The sequence below is a fragment of the Leptinotarsa decemlineata genome, unplaced genomic scaffold (genome assembly GCF_025532065.1).
Source record: "Leptinotarsa decemlineata unplaced genomic scaffold, Ldec_3_MD MMD2_tig00026361_RagTag_RagTag, whole genome shotgun sequence".
Taxonomy (NCBI): domain Eukaryota; kingdom Metazoa; phylum Arthropoda; class Insecta; order Coleoptera; family Chrysomelidae; genus Leptinotarsa; species Leptinotarsa decemlineata.
In genome coordinates, this window is record NW_027412704.1 from 405,558 (window position 1) to 425,637 (window position 20,080).

The following is a 20,080-nucleotide window of genomic DNA, read 5'->3' on the forward strand; positions in this document are numbered from 1 at the left end:
CGGTGTTCCAAGTAAAAGAAATTTGTTTATTTCATTACTTATATTGTGTAGGAATCCTGTGAGTGATATCTGATTCAATTCCATCAAGAATTTTTGAAATATAAACGGAATAGAAAGAATGTTATTATTCATTGGCCGCACTGTATAACCGAAAACAGTTCATTTCTTTCATAAAACCCACCGTACCGTCGGTAACTTCTCTCATCCCTTATCGTCTCTTTGGTCACAAGGAATCTCAAGTGGAACAACCCATACAGCAGAAATTATTATGGAGAAGGGTCGAAAGAAATCGGGAGAGAGAGAGAGAAGCTCTAACTCAGGATTATCGCGTATCACCCTTCTGGGGCTACAATAATTGTGACTCCTTTTGCTCAAATTCCTCCGGCGGTCGTATAAATAATCCAGATAAGGACGTTGTCGGGCATCTCAATAATATGAAAATGTTGCCAACTCGGGCAGTTCAAGGAAAACAGCTCGGTCAGCGCAAACGGTTATTTTGGGCGATACTGGCAGATTCTTGATGAATTTGCTGTAGACAATATTGTTTAGGAGTCGTGGAAGGTGTTAGGATGTTTCAAAAGTTTCTCCCGTTTTTATGGGTTTCAAACCTTTTCCCTTTTATCCAATTAAACCAAAATGAGGGTCATTTGTGCACCTTTGACAACGTCAATCAAGTCGACGAAGGCCGTTTTGCTGGTCCTGATTGGTGATAGTTCTACCAGTGAGAAAGTTACCGAAATGCTTTAAAAATGGTAGTCGGTTGGCGAGAGGTCTGGTTTTGTTGCATTTCGTAGATATCCTCACAAACGGGACTTTGCTGGGAAGGTTTGGCCTAGTTGCAGAAAGTTATACACCAGTCGCTGACCACCTTACAGTAACAATGGTCCTCTTTTGGAGGGTTTTTGCCTTTGGGAAGTGCTTGGGTGGCTCATTGGTGTCCAAGCACTGTCTTGAACGTCTCTTGTTGTCGCAAGGATCCACTTTTCGTCACACCTGATGATCCAATCCAATAAAGGATCGTTTTGGTTGACAAAGAAGGTCAAAAACTTTCTTTCCCAAATATTAATCTCTTCATCTAAATTTTTTTCTAAATAGATTTCAGTAAGGAATTTTGTGTATTTTCAAGAGGTTCTGTGCTATAATTAAAGGCGCTACAACATGTTGTAAACACAGTAACTCAGGACTCGCGTTAATCAAATATAATAATTGAAAAATTCAAAGAATCCACCACAGAAGTTTTCCCCAGACTATTGCTGATTGCAAAACAATTTCAAGTCTGCAATTTTTTTTGCCTGTTAACAAGCACCCGCAATTATGAATGTTTTGTTTGCTCCTTCGTTGATAAACCGCAATGCTGCTTTTACCAGCCGAGGTTTTTTTAATAAAGTTATCGTTATATGCAGAAACTTGTCGAGCACTTAAAACCGGCGAGTCCTTCACAAAATCAAGCCTTTCGAGAATAGTTGTTAGCTTGATTCAGCAAGCTATTTATTTCAATACTCTGGTCGGCGAATGTTCGAGAATCCAATCGGAGTTATTCAAAAAGTTGGCCGAAGTGATGAATTCTTGATGGAGCAGATTCCCAGAGGATTCCGGAAAGGCTGCTGCAGAGAATTGAATGAAAAAGAACGCTTAACAAACAGGACGAAGGGTTTTGATATTGAATTAAATGGGAAACAATCGTGAAGTTGTTCTGGTTTCTAGATTTATTCGCCATATACATTTTTGAAGTTTTCAAAATGTATTCGAAACAAGCACTTCTGATGCACTTTGGCACGGTAATTGACCTTCTGTGAAGGTCAATTACCGAATCGAGCCCTATAATCTAACAAACTACTGAAGAATGGGATTCACATACTTCATAACATGAAATTGATACCAAAACTGTTCAATCATACTGCTACAGTTTATTATACGACTACTTTACTGGCCGCTGAAGTTTTCGACTGATCCTCAAGTGGTATCTGACAAATTTCGAATCCTTGGCCGTCCTTATTTTCAATTTTCAATTATTCGTTTTCATATTACCGAAGATTCTTCAATTAAAACAGAGTTCACGTCTTGACGATCATTACCAGTTCCTTTATTAGCAAACGATGATTGTACTGCGTCTACTGCTGAAATCCCAGGCGGCCATTAAAATAAATCCGTGGCTCTGGCGCAAGCAGCGATGTACATTATCATAAGCGCTAGACAATTCAGAAACAAAAATTGCTCCACGTAATTTCTTCCTCTAACGAATCGGGTGAATTGCAACTCTCTAGACAAGGAAATAAAAGCTTTTATTGCCTCTGCGAAGTCTAGCCGCGACTTTTTTGAGTCCCGCGCTCAATTTTCAGCGCGAAAATCACGAGTCGTTCTAAAACCGCAGAGCAATCTGACGATTGTTAGACCAGCGTTACTCCTTTTCTCGAGTTGACTCTAATTACGAGTGTTCAGGAGCAAAGGAAAAGCGGGGAAGATTGATGAAATCGGCGAAAACGGCAGATGCGAGGATGGATTTGGGTTGTTGCATTTTTTTGTTCTTGCTGGTAATTTTGAAAAACTGCATTACATTCACTGAAACATTTATTGGGGGGGGGGCACACCAGACGTGAAGCACTGTCTTTCTATGTGCGTTGCGTTCACCAAGGTAGCATCATCAGGTGATGACTGAAATTGATTTCTTAGAACTGAGATATAGCATTTCATGTACATCTGGAAGAACCATTACCATCAAGTTCAGCGGGAAGATTCTGAAGTACACAGATACGCCGGGTCCTCCCAACTGAAGGTATTTTTATCTCTATTGAAACTTTCAAAAACGTCCAAAGACCTGTTGTCATGTACCAGTTTCTATAATTCCAAGCATTCCTCATTTATTCAGTGACCGTTCTCAAAAGTATGTTGAACGACACTAGACGTGTCTGGTCTACGAAACTGAATATATGAAACGTGCTCCTTGAATCGAGTTTCTATAATTTACTTAGTTTGCCCATCATACTTTTTGTCGCACACTTTTGCCCGACACTTGTTGGAGTAGTGTACGCTAATCACCAGATTTCTCCATTGTCTTGACAAATACAGCATTATTCATTGTATGCTTTCTCAAATCCATCGGTTTATATGGAAAAACTTTAATAATCTTTGAGTATCTGTCTTTCTGATGTCATATTTTTCTTTGCCTAAAGAAACATGTCTAGCCTATAGACAAGATTATGTAGTCCCGCCATGCAACCAAGGGAAAATCACCTCAAAAAAGGTTTTACGAAAATCTGGGGTTCCGGAGATTGAAGTCGGATCTAGGAACCGTAAAAAATATATACAAAGCACCAACAAAGCATCAAAACACCTCAACAAAGCTCAAAATCGTCTGTAAAGTCCAAAAGCGGTAAAAAAAACCTCAAAAAGGATCTACAAAGCGCCTAAACGTAATAATGCCGTGGGGGCGCATTAATTTGACGACAAAACAACGTTTTGACGTTAACGTAATCAATAATTGTGGTGAATTTTGGACTTACATCTAATTGGTTTTGGATGATTATTATGCAAAATGATATCTCTAGTGTATTTTGAAGTAGAATGTTGATGTCTAATACGGAATTCACTGGTGTAGGGAATACCTATGCAACTAAAAAATTCTAATTATTTACCCCTTATCATTGAAGGTGTAACCTTGATATTTTTATTGTTTTGCAGACACATCTCGATTCTGAAAGTTGCATTCATTTTTCTATTGTTGTCAGCCGTTTCTATTACATCCCTACTCAACTGAATCAGAAATCAGGTCGTCCACCAGTTGTTGCAATTTTAAACCAAGCATTTGCGGTGGCGTCTTCATCTTTAATTCATTCCCCGCTGTTTTATTTCATTCCGCGAATGAAGTTCGTCTAAGTGCATTATTGATTTTTGTTCCGGTTCACGCAACTATGATACTAACATTTTTGTTTTAACTTAACCATCTGTTTACAGAGCGACGCCTGACAAGGGTGGGTGCGAGCACTTCTTAGGGGTTTTACGTATGTACCATTAGAGCAATTTTGAATCGTTCACTTCGATCGCTTTTGCACATCGTAGTACCGTCAATTGAGGGAAAAATTGATTTGAAACTGGCACATACGGGCAATTTTCAAAATATATATAAAATGAAATGTGAAAAACTTTGAGCAAATAGTTCTGGAAAGTACCAAATATGTATTGCATTTCACTTAGAGTACAGTTTTTCACAAATAGATAATATTTCTACTATAAACATTTCCGATAAATATGAATACGAATTAGCAATTTTTAAATATTATTTGTACTGAAACTGACCTGAAAACATTTGGGATAGAATGTTGAACTATCACTCATATTTGCCAAAGGCAAAATAGAAAATATATTGAGGAATATCGATTAGCCACAGATCAATACCAATGAAAAACTACTCTAAACTGCCATTCTCGTCATCAAATATAACCAAGGAAAATTAAAAGTTTTCCTATACGAAGTAGACTAGAGATGGCATTAAAACATCAGGTCTTTAACTCTGATGATGAAACTTATAAACTTTCTAAAGATTTCCAAAGAGATTATAGTTTCTCATGATTTTATCTCTACATAAAACTTCCTACATACATTTTTCGAACACTGAACTATTGAGCCAAGTTTTTCGTTGAACAAGAACAAAGAATTCTTGAACTTTTCCCAGAATACTATCGCAAATTGAATATATATTTCGCTGAATGGCGATTCAGTGCGACTCAGTTTCCGAATCTATTTTTGACTTAATTGACTATTCTATTCGATTAATTATGCTTGGTGTCGGCGCTGTAAGGTCTCAGGGGTGTAATTAGACAGTTGTAATGAATGGTTAGTGTGCACATTGGGTAAATTGTTTCTTGCTTTTCGATCCGCTGTTAAGGTATGCATTCGAGCACGTTTGCTATACTCGTATTTCACTGTAAGTGTAAGGAGACCTACAATAATTGTTACTCCAGTACTGATGAACAACAGTATTAGCAAAATATAAATGAACTAATTTAAATTTTGTTAATAATGTTGCCCACTAATCGTAATTCAGATCCAGAACTCAGTAAGTATAAGTTTGGTGAGTTGGCCCATTACACAATGTTTTTTTATAAAAATTGCCTTTCAATGTGATAGATACAGATGTGACCAGGAGCAAAACTTGTCCCCCACTAGTAATTTCTTCCTGATTGTTGTCGATAGTATCGTTAGAATGTAATATAGCGAAATGCACACATGGAAATATTCTATTTTTGATTACAGCTAAGCTATTCTCAAAACAATTTATTACATTTTTCAAATTACCCCATGTATGGAAGTCTACTTAGATTATTTGTGTCAGTGTGTAGAATACAGCTGTTGTCAGTTTCAATTTGCACGTTTGCCTTTTAGTATATGCAAGACCCCTGCTACATGGCAACGTATGAATAAATAAAAATAAATCCCTCACTTGTTTTTTTGAAACCTCAACTATTCTGTCTATATCCAGAGACAATTATTATTATTAGTGAGACGAAACCACGAATCCAGATGTGTATTTGTGTTAGATATCGCTCATTGATAATAAAAATAATATTCTAATTGTGTAATATTTGCTCGAGATATCAAGCTCAATATAGATTGTTTTTTAAAAAAATATTTTTTTAAAGTCCTTAAGAGATCTGGCGATCCTTCTGAGTATTAAATTTGCGCTCTTCAAATATTTGAGCTTCAGCAAGAACGTATTTTTCAAAAGGATATTCTCATTAGGATTTTTGACAATGATAAAAGGTTAATTGGCGAAGTTGTAATGTGACCAGCAGTTAATCGAAAGGTTACGGGTTCTAATCCGCCTTCAACCAAATTCTGTCACGTGACATGGATAATGGGATCGCGAATATGCTCTCTGGAAAGCCTGGTAGTTATTAACATCCAGAACACGACATAATGTGGGATGAGGGGCGTGGGAACTAAACAGACACTTTTTTGAACATCATACTTATGAAAACATTCTGTTTTTGATGTTTCTGTTTCATCTACTTTTCAGGTATCTTGGTAAGCACAGCTTTCGCACAGTGAATGTAGCCTTTTTTTTTTCAATTTCTTTAATACATTACTTTATTTTCAGCCTAATGCTAGATCTGTTTATAGAAAATCGCTTATCTTCCTCATAGAAACTTACTAGTGCTCTCCACAAATTTAGGAGTATATGAAAGCAATACAAATATTATATGTCACTACCATCACTTTTGGAAAGCACTAGGTTTGAAAACCACTGGAATTTTTTATGAGGAAAATATATCTGTGGTGTGGCTCTCAATATGATTTTATAAATCACGAAATTATTGAAACAATTTCACAATACGTTTGTCGAAAAATGCGACTGACATCGGAATCCTTTGAAACTGATTGACATTTATTTGTTAGGCGAATAAACATTTTTACTATCAATATCTGTTAAATGTTGATACGTTCGTTTATTTTTAATATCGCCCCGATATTAATTGGATTATTCGACTCTCTGAACGTAATGTGAATTTCCCAATACGATTGCCGACGTATTGTTTACATCAGCGTTGAATAACGAAATTTCGATGACATGGATTAACTTGTTTGCTTTTAAGCAGCTTGAAGATGATGTATTATGTCCTCCTCTTTCATGGAATTTCAGTATTTCCTTATCTTCGATTTGATTTAAAAAAATTCTTGGTCATTATCTTCCTTCTCCATTTCTCAATTATCTTCCACGAGTTCATGGTGGGACGATCGATAAAAACAAATCCAAAAATATTTTTATATGAGTAGTGTCATTGATTTGTCATTCCTTTTTGGAGTAAGGATTTTAACGTTTGTCACTGAGATTCAATAGAATATGTTAAATTTATATTTGAGTTTACTTCTTGTCAATGTCAACATATAAAAATCTAATTATTGGAAAGAATGACAAGTTTTGGAGGTTTAGTTCGCGCAAAAATGTATTTCCAGGGATTATCACAATCTGAAACTGTCATCGAATTTTTTAGTTATTCAGCGCTGAAGATATTTTTTTTATTTGAATAGTGACTGTTTCCAATTAGATGAAATATTAGGATTCAAATTCCAATCTGGTCGATGATTTCATCAAAAGTGCTTTTGAGTGACAATTGAAAAAACTCGTATAGTATAGCTTAAAGTCTCAATTGGACTTTTTGAGTGGTGTATAACGAGCCATAGTGTGAAAGATATCGTTGAATGTAACCATCTCATTGCGAAAGATTGCCAAAACAATCGCTATATCCTGGTTTGTGAACAGTCACTTCAAAAGCTCTCTCAATTCTATATACTTCAGTGATTATACATGTGTTTTCTTTCTCAGCAAGAAGACGACGCATGGGACTGCTACCCAAAAACTATTTGGTAGGATATATCGCTTAAAGCTGTCCACGCTGTTGCCACATTTGACCGAGGTTATCACTTCACTTGATGGGTTAAGTTGTTCGACTTTATTTATGTTTAGTGACTTAACGTATGTGTCGTTACTATTATTATTTTAGTTGTTTACCTCTTGAAAAAGAAATAAAAAAAAGTTTATTCGTAATGTTAAGTGCAATAGGCTGTCAAAGATTCCCTTTGAGGACTTCTGAACGAGCTAGTTTGTATATTTCTGACTACTGAGACTACAAAAATTTTTGTTTGTTTAGAAATTTTAAATTGAATCGTTCCGATGTCTCTCTGGGAAAACCATTCAAGTTTGTACATAGTTTATCACTGCCAAATCGCCCGGTAATTCATAAACTATTAACTTGTTGGAATATGTGATAAACTTTCGAAATTATATCAGTGGATTTCTAAATGAAGCTCATTTTTGAGGTGAACTGCAAATACATCGACCGGATGGGTAGGAGTAGAAATTTTGGGAAAACTTGTTGTGGAGATGAAGCTTGTTGAAACTACGCTGAATTTTTGAATGATTGGCACAAAGTTCTTTGAATATTTTGACTTAATATTTTTACTGCCTGAATATTTCTTCTCCACCATAAACACTTTTTTTAGCCGTCATGTGATTGACTAGTCTCAAGTTAGATTAGGAAACTTTTGATAAAGACTTTTTATATTCACCAGATTTCTCCATTGTTTTGACAAATACTGCATTATTCATTGTATGAAAAAATCTTTTCTCAACTTGTTTAGCGAACAGACAACTATTTCTATGGTGTTACTGATTCAGCAGGTCTGAATTCCTCTTCTATTCATGTATTATTATTTAACAGATGGGTCTGGAGAAGTTTTGGTCCACCGATATTATCATTTTCTCCACTTGATATTGCCAATTGCTAATTTCGCCTCGTTTGAAAAATGACTCAAGTTTTCTCAGAATTCTCTTCAGTAGCCGACAACCTTGTTTTATCAAATACATTAATATTTAACAATATTTTAGTTATTTTAGCGATTGAAATCAATTGATTCATATGTAAATATTGTTTTGAATTTGAATAAATTATTGAATGTCACTTTCTCGCATTGGTCATTGTTAAAGAGGTTGAGATCGTTAGGAAGGCAGCTATTCTAATTCCGGGCTGATAACGACGGCATTACTGGACCAGCCTTGCCAAAATATATCCAAAAACACTTTATTGTGAGATTTTCACTGCTCAGTTTTATAAAAACGCAAAATGTGTTTCGCCATACAATGGCTTCTTCAGGCGTGTCTTTACTGACGAAGCCTTTGTATGACGAAACAATTCTTGCGTTTTTGTATAACTGTTGAGTGAAAATCTCACAACAGAGTTTTTTGCATACGTTATGGCCGATTCCATCGAATATCTTGCCAAAATATAAACAGAATGTTGGCGGGGAGAATTGTCTGCTGATTCAACCTTGAGCTTTGGAAGATCTATATACACTACATGGCATTTTTGTAACATGACAGGTGGATTTCAATGACATTTAGGTTTTAACATATTATTATTTGTTATTAATTTTATTTTGTAAATATTTTTACTTTGCAGAGGTCTGTCTCTGACCAAAACAATTTAACATTAATTATTTCTTGATAGTTCTCTCAATAAATCGCTTCTACAAACTGGCTTTTCAAAATGAGCTGTAGCGAAATTTGGTAGAGTCTTTGAATTGAAATTGTGATGTGATGAAAATTCTACTTTGTACACACGTGAATTCTGCTCAAATTTGTCAGTTTGTGGTTGCTCACGCCGAAAAAGTCTATTTTCTATCTATATTTTCATTGCAAATAAATTATTATAGTTTTTTAATCATTATCAACCCTGCAATTGCCTAGAATTTGATTACAACTTTGGTATTGTAATTTTCACAAAATAAAAGTTGAAATACTGCGAGTTGTTTTCTTAAGACTAGAACATGAAACCGTTTGGATCATTTGAGTTATTATGAGTATTGTCGAGTCCATGAATCATGCCTATGATTTGAATAGTCAATGAACGGAAACGGAACGGAAAAGGAATTTTTTCCGAAACGTCTTCATCTCCATAGCTTCATATTACTCAGTAACTGTCAGGATGAACTTTGCCTATAACACGTCATCATTTTCTCTATTGATTAAACATAAAAAACAATTGCAACAATTTGGCGATTGACCTTCTCACTTGAAATGTACAAAGGCGTTGACGGACCATACTTAATCTCGGAATAATTTAAATGGTGAGTAGGGGATTCGTACAGATCTCATGAAATGCCCTTCCACTTTTTTATAATCTTTTATCCGACGGAAGTCGCGACGTTCTACACTTCAGAAAGGGCGTTAGAGATACTTCTGGAGCATCTATAATCACTCTGAGAGCGGCTCTCAGTTATCACAGAAAACCGAATTCCGACAAAGGAAACGAAGTCGGGGAAAGCATTCTAGAAGAATGGGATAGCGTATTTTATATTTCGAGTAGGCCAACGTAGTGTACTCTCGAAAGACAAATGAGCCGGAAACAATTGACTTGGGAACCTCGTCTTCAATGGCCGATGAAGTATTTTTCAGTCTGACGGCGAGTCACGAACTTTCTTATACTGAAAAGCAACCTTTTTCTCATAACGTGTTTATCCTGAACGGTTTTGAGGCAGTTTTTCCTGTTTTGGAGACCATTGACAGCGAATCTGGAGAAAACTCACTCTACAGGGTGTAACTGAATTAGTGTGAAACAGTTAAGAAGGTGATTCCTCATCGAAAAAAGATAGGATCTTTCATATAAAGAAACTTCATTGGAGCATCTCTTGTTAAGATAGAGCCCCTTAAAGGGGGTACATAAAATTTTTATAACAATTTTTTCCACATGCACCACAAATATTCCTGGAGTCTCTCTGATTACCCTGCACGCATCGATGATGAGGTTTCTCAAGTCCTCTACATCGCGAACAGGAGTACGATAAACCAAATGCTGTAAATGGCCCCAAATAGGGAAATCGAGAGGATTGAGATCCGGGGATCGAGCGAGCCAGTTCTGTGGTCCTCCTCGACGTATCCACTGATTTGCATATGTTTCAGTTAAATGCTGACGTGCTACTTGACTAAAATGGGCGGGAGCCCCATCATTCATAAAAAACATATCCCTTCTGACGCCCAAAGGAACTTCCTCCAGCAGTACTGGATGCACTTCTCTTGAAAATTGAACGTATGCCTCATCATTTAATCGAGGAGGTAGGAAATGAGGCCCAATTTAATCATCCCCTATAACTCCGAGTCACACGTTGAGAGAAAACTGTTCTTGATGGTTAGTTTCGACAATAGCGTGAGGGTTTTCATCAGCCCATATGTGATAATTATGAAAATTAATAATCTTGTCCCGAGAAAAACTACATTCGTCTGTGAATTCTATCGTCTTCCAGAAAGTCACAATTTCTTCTAATCATTTCCAGCATCCAATTGGAAAATTCAAGACGGTTCGGAAAGTCTCGCGATAACAGTGCCTGTACTCGTCGCAGTTGGTAAGGGTATAAGAGATGTTCCTTTAAAATTCGAAATGCCGTCATATGATCAACATTTACCTGGAAAGCAATCTTTCTAGTACTGGTAGTAGGTTGTTCTTCAATTAAATTAAGTACTACTTCCTCAAGCTGTGGTGTTCGAACTTCTCGATGGCGACCACAATCCTGCGTTCTTTTGTCGAATGAACCATATTCTCGTAATCGTTGATGAAGTCGAGCAAATATTCTATGTGAAGGATGCTTCCGTTAAGGATACATTTCAGTATATCTACGGAATCTCTTGTTGGAGAGGGACCTACCGTACTCAACCTTCTCACCTTGAGGTGCTCCGAAACAGGTTCCTGAAATTGTCCAAAGCACCTTGATATTCAACTGAAACTTCGTTCAACAAAGCACAAGTTTTTGACATTCGCCAACTCTTTTATTATAATATTGTCATCCATTATGCACCTCCATGGAGGGAACCACAAGAAGGTTGAAGAAGCCGCGCAACGACAATTATGTCGCTGCACCTTTCACGCTGCAGAGGCCAGCGTGAGACACCTCAAGGTTGCCAAAGATAGTGTGTTCAGCGAGTCTTGGCCTATACCTGCCAATATAAAGCTGTTTCCTAGTGACCTGTCCGTTAAGATTAATTCAGTCTTTTCTAGCTGACAGGCGATGCCGTTGCAGAGTAGGAGACGAATTATCAACAATTCAACTACTGGAAGCAGGGGTCCCGCAAGGAGCAGTCCTTTCGCCACACCTCTTCTCCGTATACACAGCGGACGTGCCCAAGCCAGAGAAGCGAAGCGCATGTCACGAGATATTTGCAGCAACAGGCAGACATATTAGAGGAGTGGGCCAACCTGTGGAAGATCAGTATAACCCTGATAAGAGTTAGGCGATACTGTTCACTCGCAGGCTTGTACAACCGGAAGGCAACGTTACCTTCAACGGACAAGAGATTCCGTGGACCAACAAAGCGACATACCTGGGGGTTATCTAGACAGGAAATGGACATTTCAGTCTCATGTACGGCAGAGAATCGGAATGGCTAGACACGCCAGACAACGCCTGGTACCTATTATAGGACGCATGGAGTTGAAAGTAAAGTTACTGATGATCAAAACCGTTCTCATGCCTGTGATACTGTATGCCTGCACTGCCTGAGGCCAGTGCGCACAGCCATACAGAAAGAATATACAATCGTTTATGAACGCGCGCGTAAGGACCGCTATAAACGCACCATACTGTATACCAAAGAAATATATATACAGAGACCTTGACCTGGACACGCAATATGTGGACGTGTATATGAGGGAACACACAGGAAGTGTGTTCGATACAATCAGTTTGCACAACAACTCAGCGCTACGCGATCTACACGATGCGTTGAATGTGGATGGCCCCAGATTCCGAGAAAGGGACAAACCCCCAAGGCCGACTAAACAGAATCAACGACCACCCCCGCGAGTCGCCGTTAGGCGACTCAGGTAAGTAGGTTCAACGCAGAACAACTCGACCGCGATTCACTTTTTCTCAGAGTCAATGTGGAATGGTCGACGCTAACAACAATAGCCGCCGGTTAGTTCTTGGGGGCCCCCATGCAAAAATTCAGTTAGGAATAGTCACGATAAAACAATTAACCGATCAGAAAGTATAAGCACCTAAAGGCTGACTTTCGACCAAAAGAGGTCAGATGTCAATCTTGCTGAAGTGCCCATCAGTAGGTTCGGAGAGCGGGGTGGATGGAGTGGAGTATTAAGTTTTCCTCACAAATTAGTTCTGGGGCGAAGTTTCGGGCCCCTCAACCCGGGAGGGGGCAGGGGGGTGACCTGTCCACCTTCCTGGAAAGGACAGGATGGACGATGACCTAGGAGGACAACTCTTCGGGAGGATGTACAATGGATCACATGTCGCCTTAGTACTATGGATCTACACTCACTCTCTCTACTCTACACATACAGATACAGATATTATTATACTTAGTGAACGATTTGGTTTTACAACAAAAATGACAACAAGATATTCTAAGTCTGCTGGAACTGCAACATTGTCTGGCGAGAAATTGAAAAGAAAAAAATACCAAAACCTTGGAAACAACTATCTGTTTCATCCAGTAGCGGTTGGAACTTTTGGTGGTTATGGCCCGGAGTCTCTGTTATTCGTTCATGAACTTGGAAGGAGAACAGGCCAAGCAACGAAAGATCACCGTTCTACCTCTTTTTTGATAGAAATAATTAGTATTGCCATTCAACGTGGCAATGCTGCTTCAGTACTATTCCTCCTTCAAATAATTTTGATGAGATCATGCATTGCCCTAATTTCAGTACGGAACTGAAGCCTCTTCGAAACAAGCCGAGATATGTGGATATTCATCAGTCTCCTATTAAGGTTAATTCACAAGTGATTGATCCACCTTCTTCTTTTTCAGTGCGGTCATTCTTGCTCCCTAAATATGAGTTGCAGTTCTCGTAGAACTGGTTCCCTTTCAGTGGAAGAGCTTCATGAAGCAAGAGCCGTATCGATCCCTCTACGAAACCCTTCTTCACTTGGAAGGATCGATCGCAGCTTGAGAAATGGTTCTTATGGAGATTCTGTGAAACATGTTCTTCCTTAAGAATCAGTAGAGAGTTGTCCTGAAAATCTAGAGAAGAAAAATGCGCCAAACTAACTGACTGTTATAAGGAAACAAGTATAGCTGAGGCACCAGTCAATCTAATAATAGCACTGATGATTTTCAAACAAGACTCAACCTCTAACGGAAGCAAGAAACTCTTTGGAAGGTTCGAAATAGATGAACATTTCAACCTAGCAGACCACTATTATAATACTCATGCAGTCATTGTTTACTGTGGTTTTGGTGTTGAATTTGGTCATTATTACGCCTTGGTCAAAGAAGAAACGGACTGGTTTAAGTTTGACGATAGTCGTGTCACGAAGTGTTCTGGTGATGCATTGAATTTATTGGAGCCTCTGGAGACACCCTACATTTTGTTTTATAAGAGAAAGGACATTGTTAGATCAAGATCTTCAGATGATGTTATGCTGCAGGTTTTTCTGGGTTTTCCTGCAGCTGAAAAAGCAAATGTGCCACTGGAATCAATGAAGTCGCCCCGGAGCGCCAATTAATTTTTATCGTTGTTTTTATCTTACAAAAATGTAACCAAATACAAAATTGGGATAAAAACAAAATGTATAAATATTTGTCAGGAACGAAAGAAAAATTATCAAAATAAATTTGAATGTTCAAATTGCTATACACTAATGACAAGGCAATACCCGAATCTTGCACATAAATTTGCACATTCAACGATTTTTCTCTTGGTAGAGTGATTGGAATTGGATTCGTACTTCAGTGAGTAATTTTTTTTTCACAGATGTTTTTGATTTGCGGTAATTTCTCCATCATGTCTGAAAATGGCAATTCATTTTTGAATTCCTTTTCAGTTGTGTTATGGAAGGTCTCACACTGTTAAGATGTTTCAAAAAGGCGTATATCTGATCCATGTCTCAGTTGATGTATACTGTGAAGGTGACGTCAATCTGACTCAACCTGAATTTGTTTTATACACGAATCTGTGTTCTGATTCACAATTCAGAGCCACAGACATCTATAGGATAGACATTTATGAAATCAACTGAGTTAATATTTTTTTCTCTTCCGAGGAGTTGGTAATCTTTTCTTTCAAGAAGATGATCTCGAACAATCCAGACTTCCATTCGACTCGCAGAAATTGCTGGTATTTTCTGCGAATCATCACGTTACAGATGAGTTACCGCTTCGCAGAGAATTCTACGACAATAGAACAGGATACATTGTTGTTTTATGTTTTCAGGTTTTCAGCAACTATTGAATTATCCATGTGCGTGACTAAGGGCTATTTTTGTTCCTGCTCCCTGCGATCCAAAGGTAGATAAACAACGTTTGTATCGAGTTTGAGGTTGCGATCGATATTTGGGATTGCTTGCTTGAAATAGATTTGACTAGGGCTGAATTGAAATTATAGCGTCATAACAATTCAATGCGTCGAAAAACTATTATTACTTTTGTATGACTCAGATAGTAAGGGAAATTTTGACTTTCTACTCAACCACCAGTCACTAGGAAACGGATAACATTCCTAATGAAAGAAAGAACATTGAATATACCAATGAAAAATCTTCACACAGATCTGTTATGGCATTGAATCAGATATCACTCACAGGATTTCTACACAATATAGTAAATAAAAGAGGCAACGTTTCACTTATATGGGACACTGTCATCCTCAAACGTTCATTGAATTACATGAATCATATGAACATTGAATTATACAAAAAAAAAACAATTTTTCCTGTTCAGTTTGTATTCCAAACATTCGTTATGGAACTTATTCTCTTCAACATGTCTCTTTCCCTACATTGTTTGTTATATTTGAACTTTTCACTCTTCAAAACAGTGTTTCATATCATTTTCTGTATCGAACTAGTTCTCTTTCTATGCTTCGTTCCCTTTCGGAAACATAAAGTCACGTAGAACTAGATCTGGTGAGTAGGGTGGATGTTCTAACAGGAAATACGTGACATTTAAAGTGTATGATCCACAACCGCAATTATTTTCAGAATTTGCAACGATATGACTCCGACAATATTTCATACTGCAGAAAAACAATTGTGAACAGTCTTGGCTGATATTCCGCCTATTCACCTTTACACTGAAAGTTGTTTTGTTTTTTCTCTTTTTGTCTGTTCTAATCGCATTATTATGGTGAGTAAAAACGTATTATTATTATCACTATTATTATAGGTGAATACATGAGAACATTTCGGTGTTTCAAAAACTAGGAAAACGTAAAAAATCAACCTTCAAGAACAACATCGCAGCCAGTTTTAAAATAAAATCAATTATGATGTTTTTTGATGTTTTTTGGGTCAAGACTTGTCCCCTTTCCAAAGAAACAGTATAGTTTTGTAGCAGTGGGTAAGTATCTAGGGTGAGTTTTCGTTGTTTCACCTTGTATAAGATCCGTAGATTCCAACAAACTACAAAAATATCAAATCATCTCACTGTGGATGGTTATAAAGAAAAGCACATTCAGCTGCTTTTTAGATACAGAGGGAGAAGTCGATAAGATGTCTTTAGAATCATGCAGACCTCGAAGGAAAAAGAGATCTAAGAGACAAGCTGAAGTTGGATAAATTGCATTCCCACAAAGAGATGGGTGCTATCAAAAGAGTTTGTCCCCATTCTACTGAAGTATAATGAAAATACAGTATTGGGTTATGCAGACGGGTTAGTCATCCTATCTCAGGTTGGATGGACCAATGCAGAAGGGGGCTCATACAAATTGACTATACAAGACTTCCCCAAGAAGAGCCAGGTAAAGGAAGAAGAGCCTCTAGAAATTTGACAATTAGAGGTACGGAAGGGTTAATATCTAGAATCAATATTGAGATAGAATGAAAGCGATGACGGATGCTAGACAGCCACACTGCTATCCAATACTGGGGCAACCCAGACGCTTCTACTTGAATAGATTGGTAATGAAATCAGAAGAATCTGGTTCTTTAATGGTGGTCTGACTCATGACACAACATATATCATCAGGAGAATACAGAAGATGAACTATATACATCTCATGAGGCTAACTTGGTTGAGGAGAGTGCTGAAGTTCAAAAGTTATAGATGGGACAAATTGGACAAACATTCGAAGAAAGCACAAAAAAACAGAACCTCTTGATGATACATTGGAAGTTGCTGTTTGGTTATCTAGAGACAGGTGCTATCATCAGCGAAGCGAAATATTGCATGGTCTTCGTTGAGGTATTGTGGGGAAACGGTTGAAAAAAAGGTGTCTCCTTGAAGACTATTATTTGATAATGCTAACGGGCATTTTAATTTCTAAATGCGTTTCGTATCTTGGATAGTTGTACTTGTATTGCTATTTTCCTTATGATGTTGCAAATTTGGTTTTCACTTTGGATATAATAAATTAATTGAGTACACCAATCGGCAACAAATCTCTGCAGGTTTTTTTTTGTTGAGTTGTGAGGTTCTCCCGTATTTCCCTCTTCTGAAGCATTTCTCTTATCAAAGAAAATTCTCCATGAATGTTAGTATCCACAATCGAACCGTCGTGAAGTAACTTTGCTTGGAATCTTTTAATTTTCATTTCTTGTTGAACAAATTTAATTTTCACTCCTTGTAAATAGTTCAATTCATAATTATTGCTTGTATTTTATTTCATTGTAATTTCTGTTTTTGCTCAATATAATTATTATTTTATAGCTTATCTTTTTAATTTTTTACTTTTGAATTTTCATTTCTTGTTAATAGTTCAATTTTCGATTGTCGCTTGTATTTTTTTTGCTAATATAATTGTTATTTTATAGCTAATTTTTTTAATTTTTTATTAATAAATTTTCATTTCTTGTTAATAGTTCAATTTAGTTGCTCGTATTTAATTTCATCGTAATTTCTGTTTTTGCTTAATATAATTGTTATTTTATAGCTAAACTTTTTAATTTTTAATTTTTTAATTTTCATTTCTTGTTAATAGTTCAATTTTCGATTGTTGCTTGTATTATATTTCATCGTAATTTCTGTTTTTGCTAATGTAATTGTTATTTTATAGCTAATCTTTTTGATTTTTCAATTTTTCATTTTCATTTCTTGTTAATAGTTCAATTCATTATTGTTACTTGTATTTTATTCAATTGTTATTTCTGTTTTTGATTAATATAATTGTTATTTTATAGCTGATCTTTCTAATTTTTTATTTTTTAATTTTAAATTTTTATTTCTTGTTAATAGTTCAATTTTCAATTGTTGCTTGTATTTTATTTCATTATAATTTCTGTTTTTTGCTTAATATAATTGTTATTTCATAGCTGATCTTTCTAATTTTTTATATTTTAATTTCTTGTTAATAGTTCAATTTTTTATTGTTGCTTGTATTTTATTTCATTGTAATTTCTGTTTTTGCTTAATATAATTGTTATTTGATGGCTGATATTTAAAATTTTTCATTTTTATAATTTTTATATTCATTTATTGTTGATAGTTCAATTTTTAATTGTTGCTTTTATTTTATTTCATTGTAATTTTGTTTTTGCTTAATATAATTGTTATTTCATAGCTGATCTTTCTAATTTTTAATTTTTTGAATTTGAATTCAATTGAAAACAACAAAACACTATGAAGTACACAAACCTTGAACAGACAGTCGACACAAACAATCATTCAGAGTAACTAGGTGAGTAACTCGCACACCATGTAACAGTCCTCAATATCTTCCGGAAATTCAATTACCACCTGCCGCTCTTGCGCAAACCCTCAGCAGCGCCGATTCTACAAGCACGCCGCTGCGTGTGGTGGGGATATCTTGCCATCCGCGTCCGCGGCTCCAGTCAAACGTGGTCCTTCGAGCCATATTCTTGTATTCTAACTCAGTGTCAACGAACTTCTTGCGAGAAATCGGTTCGCGGCAGTGCACCGCAGGAAAAGATGGGAAATTGGCCGGTTTCTTGGTGCTTCCTGCTGGGACTTTTATCCTTCGGGGTTTTCGATAGAGTCCGGAGCGAGCGGTTGGAGGACAAGATGAAAAGTGATCCGGATATTTCTCAGGTGAGTTTGTTGTTTGTTTGTTTGTTTGTGTCGAGTTTGTGGTCAAGGTTACCGACGGGTTTTAAATGACTGTTCGATGAAGGGGGCGTCGTCTGTGGAAGACGTTCAGGTTTAGGTCGATTTAAAGTTGGAAAGAGCGCGAAATTGTTTTCTACGGAAGGAGTACGAGGGCGGTATGAAAAGTTTCCGACTAACAAAGATACAAGACATTTTTCCAGAAATTATTCCAAGATAGTCCCCTTTTAACTCTACACATTTCTCCCAGCGATCCTCCCATCTCTGTAACCCGTCCAAATAGTAGTCGGTGCTTTTCTCTTCTGAATAATTGTTCACGAAGGTGAATGCCACTTCATTTGACGAAAATATTAGCCGCCCGAGCGCATTTTTAGATGAAGGGACAGAAAGAAGTCGCTAGGGGCTAGGTCTGGTTAGTGAAGTGGATGTTCAAGCAGTTCAAACCGTAATTCTTGGATGTTCGCCATGGTAACGATTAAGGTGTGAGACGGTGCGTTGTGTTGGTGAAACAGGAAATTCTTCTTCTGCAAATGTGGTCGTTTTTCATCAAGTTCTGCCTTCAGATTTTCAAGTAATGATGCGTAGTGTGCTCATTTGATTGTTTTTTTAAAGATAATCGATTGAAATGACTCAATGACAATCCCAAAAAACAGTTGTTATCACATCTCTCAAAAGTTCACACTGACGCTCTCGGTGGGAATAAAGCGGGCTAAGAAAGTGATGTTCTTGTGATGTTTGGCGGATGACATTTTTCTGAAGCACAATTTCAGTATATGCTTGAAGGCGTAGCCCCAAATGTACGTGAAAAACATTTCAAAGAAGCGTCAAAAGTGTTCAATTTCATGATTCAAAATAATTTCTTGAATATATTGAAAGAGGCAATTGCTGATCCAGCAACACAATTGTGTAACGACTTAGCGATTATATGTTTCTTTTCTACAACGATTAAACTGAATTTTGCATACAAATTGAAAAAAAATCAATATTTATTTTTTCAATTGACAAGATGTGAATAATGACGCTCGCCCTGGACGTCTCAGCACATCAACAACCGATGAAAATATAGAGAAAGTGAAGAAAATTGAATCACTTCGTACGCATATGACCGTACACACATGATCGTACGGTAAATAAGGAGAATTATCTTGAAGCTTGCGGGTAGCAATACAAAGAAAACGTCCGGTATTGTGGAAAAACAATCAATTACTTTTTCATCATATATATGATGGAATCGGCCTATGATGAGGTACTTGCTCATTCGCCGTAATCATACATCAGCCACCTTAATTACCAGATTTGGCTCCCTGTGACTTTTTCCTTCTTCAACATTGAACATAAAAGAAAATTCACCTTATTTTTTGAACGGACCTTTATGTTCCAAAAAAAGAATAGTTTTTGGAGAAGAAAAGTTTTAGCTTTGTACTTCTCCATATTTTGAAAAAGATCGTACACATGATCTTGGAGGTATTACAAGTAACATAGGATACTATTTATTAACAAACAAAAATTATTTTTTATGTAAGGTAAAAAAATTTTCAAAAAATTCTCAAAATCTAGCCACTTTGTTGGTAAGGTTAGGTT

The 20,080-nt window shown here is 36.7% G+C and overlaps 2 protein-coding genes across 9 annotated transcripts in view; both read left to right on the forward strand.

The window, feature by feature from the left end:
- tmod (tropomodulin) overlaps window positions 1-20,080 on the forward strand; it is a 231,712-nt gene that overhangs the window by 63,952 nt on the left and 147,680 nt on the right. For 3 of the 8 annotated variants that reach the window (XM_074184888.1, XM_074184889.1, XM_074184891.1), the window contains one exon: window positions 7,322-9,296. The exons of 3 other annotated variants lie outside the window; for them this stretch is intronic. Coding sequence is in view for 2 of the 5 variants with exons in the window: in XM_074184891.1 (XP_074040992.1) it covers window positions 7,322-7,380 (59 nt within the window). In the remaining 3 variants the exon portion in view is untranslated. Of the gene's footprint in view, window positions 1-3,951; window positions 3,999-7,321; window positions 9,297-20,080 lie in introns of those variants that run through there. 2 more of the 8 variants (XM_074184890.1, XM_074184892.1) reach the window with 1 other exon arrangement.
- Window positions 18,255-20,080, forward strand: part of Fas1 (fasciclin 1 Fas1 domain-containing) — a 191,427-nt gene continuing 189,601 nt past the window's right edge. The window contains exon 1 of the mRNA XM_023156487.2: window positions 18,255-18,484. Within this exon, the coding sequence (XP_023012255.2) occupies window positions 18,365-18,484 (120 nt within the window). The 5' untranslated portion in view covers window positions 18,255-18,364. The remainder of the gene's footprint in view (window positions 18,485-20,080) is intronic.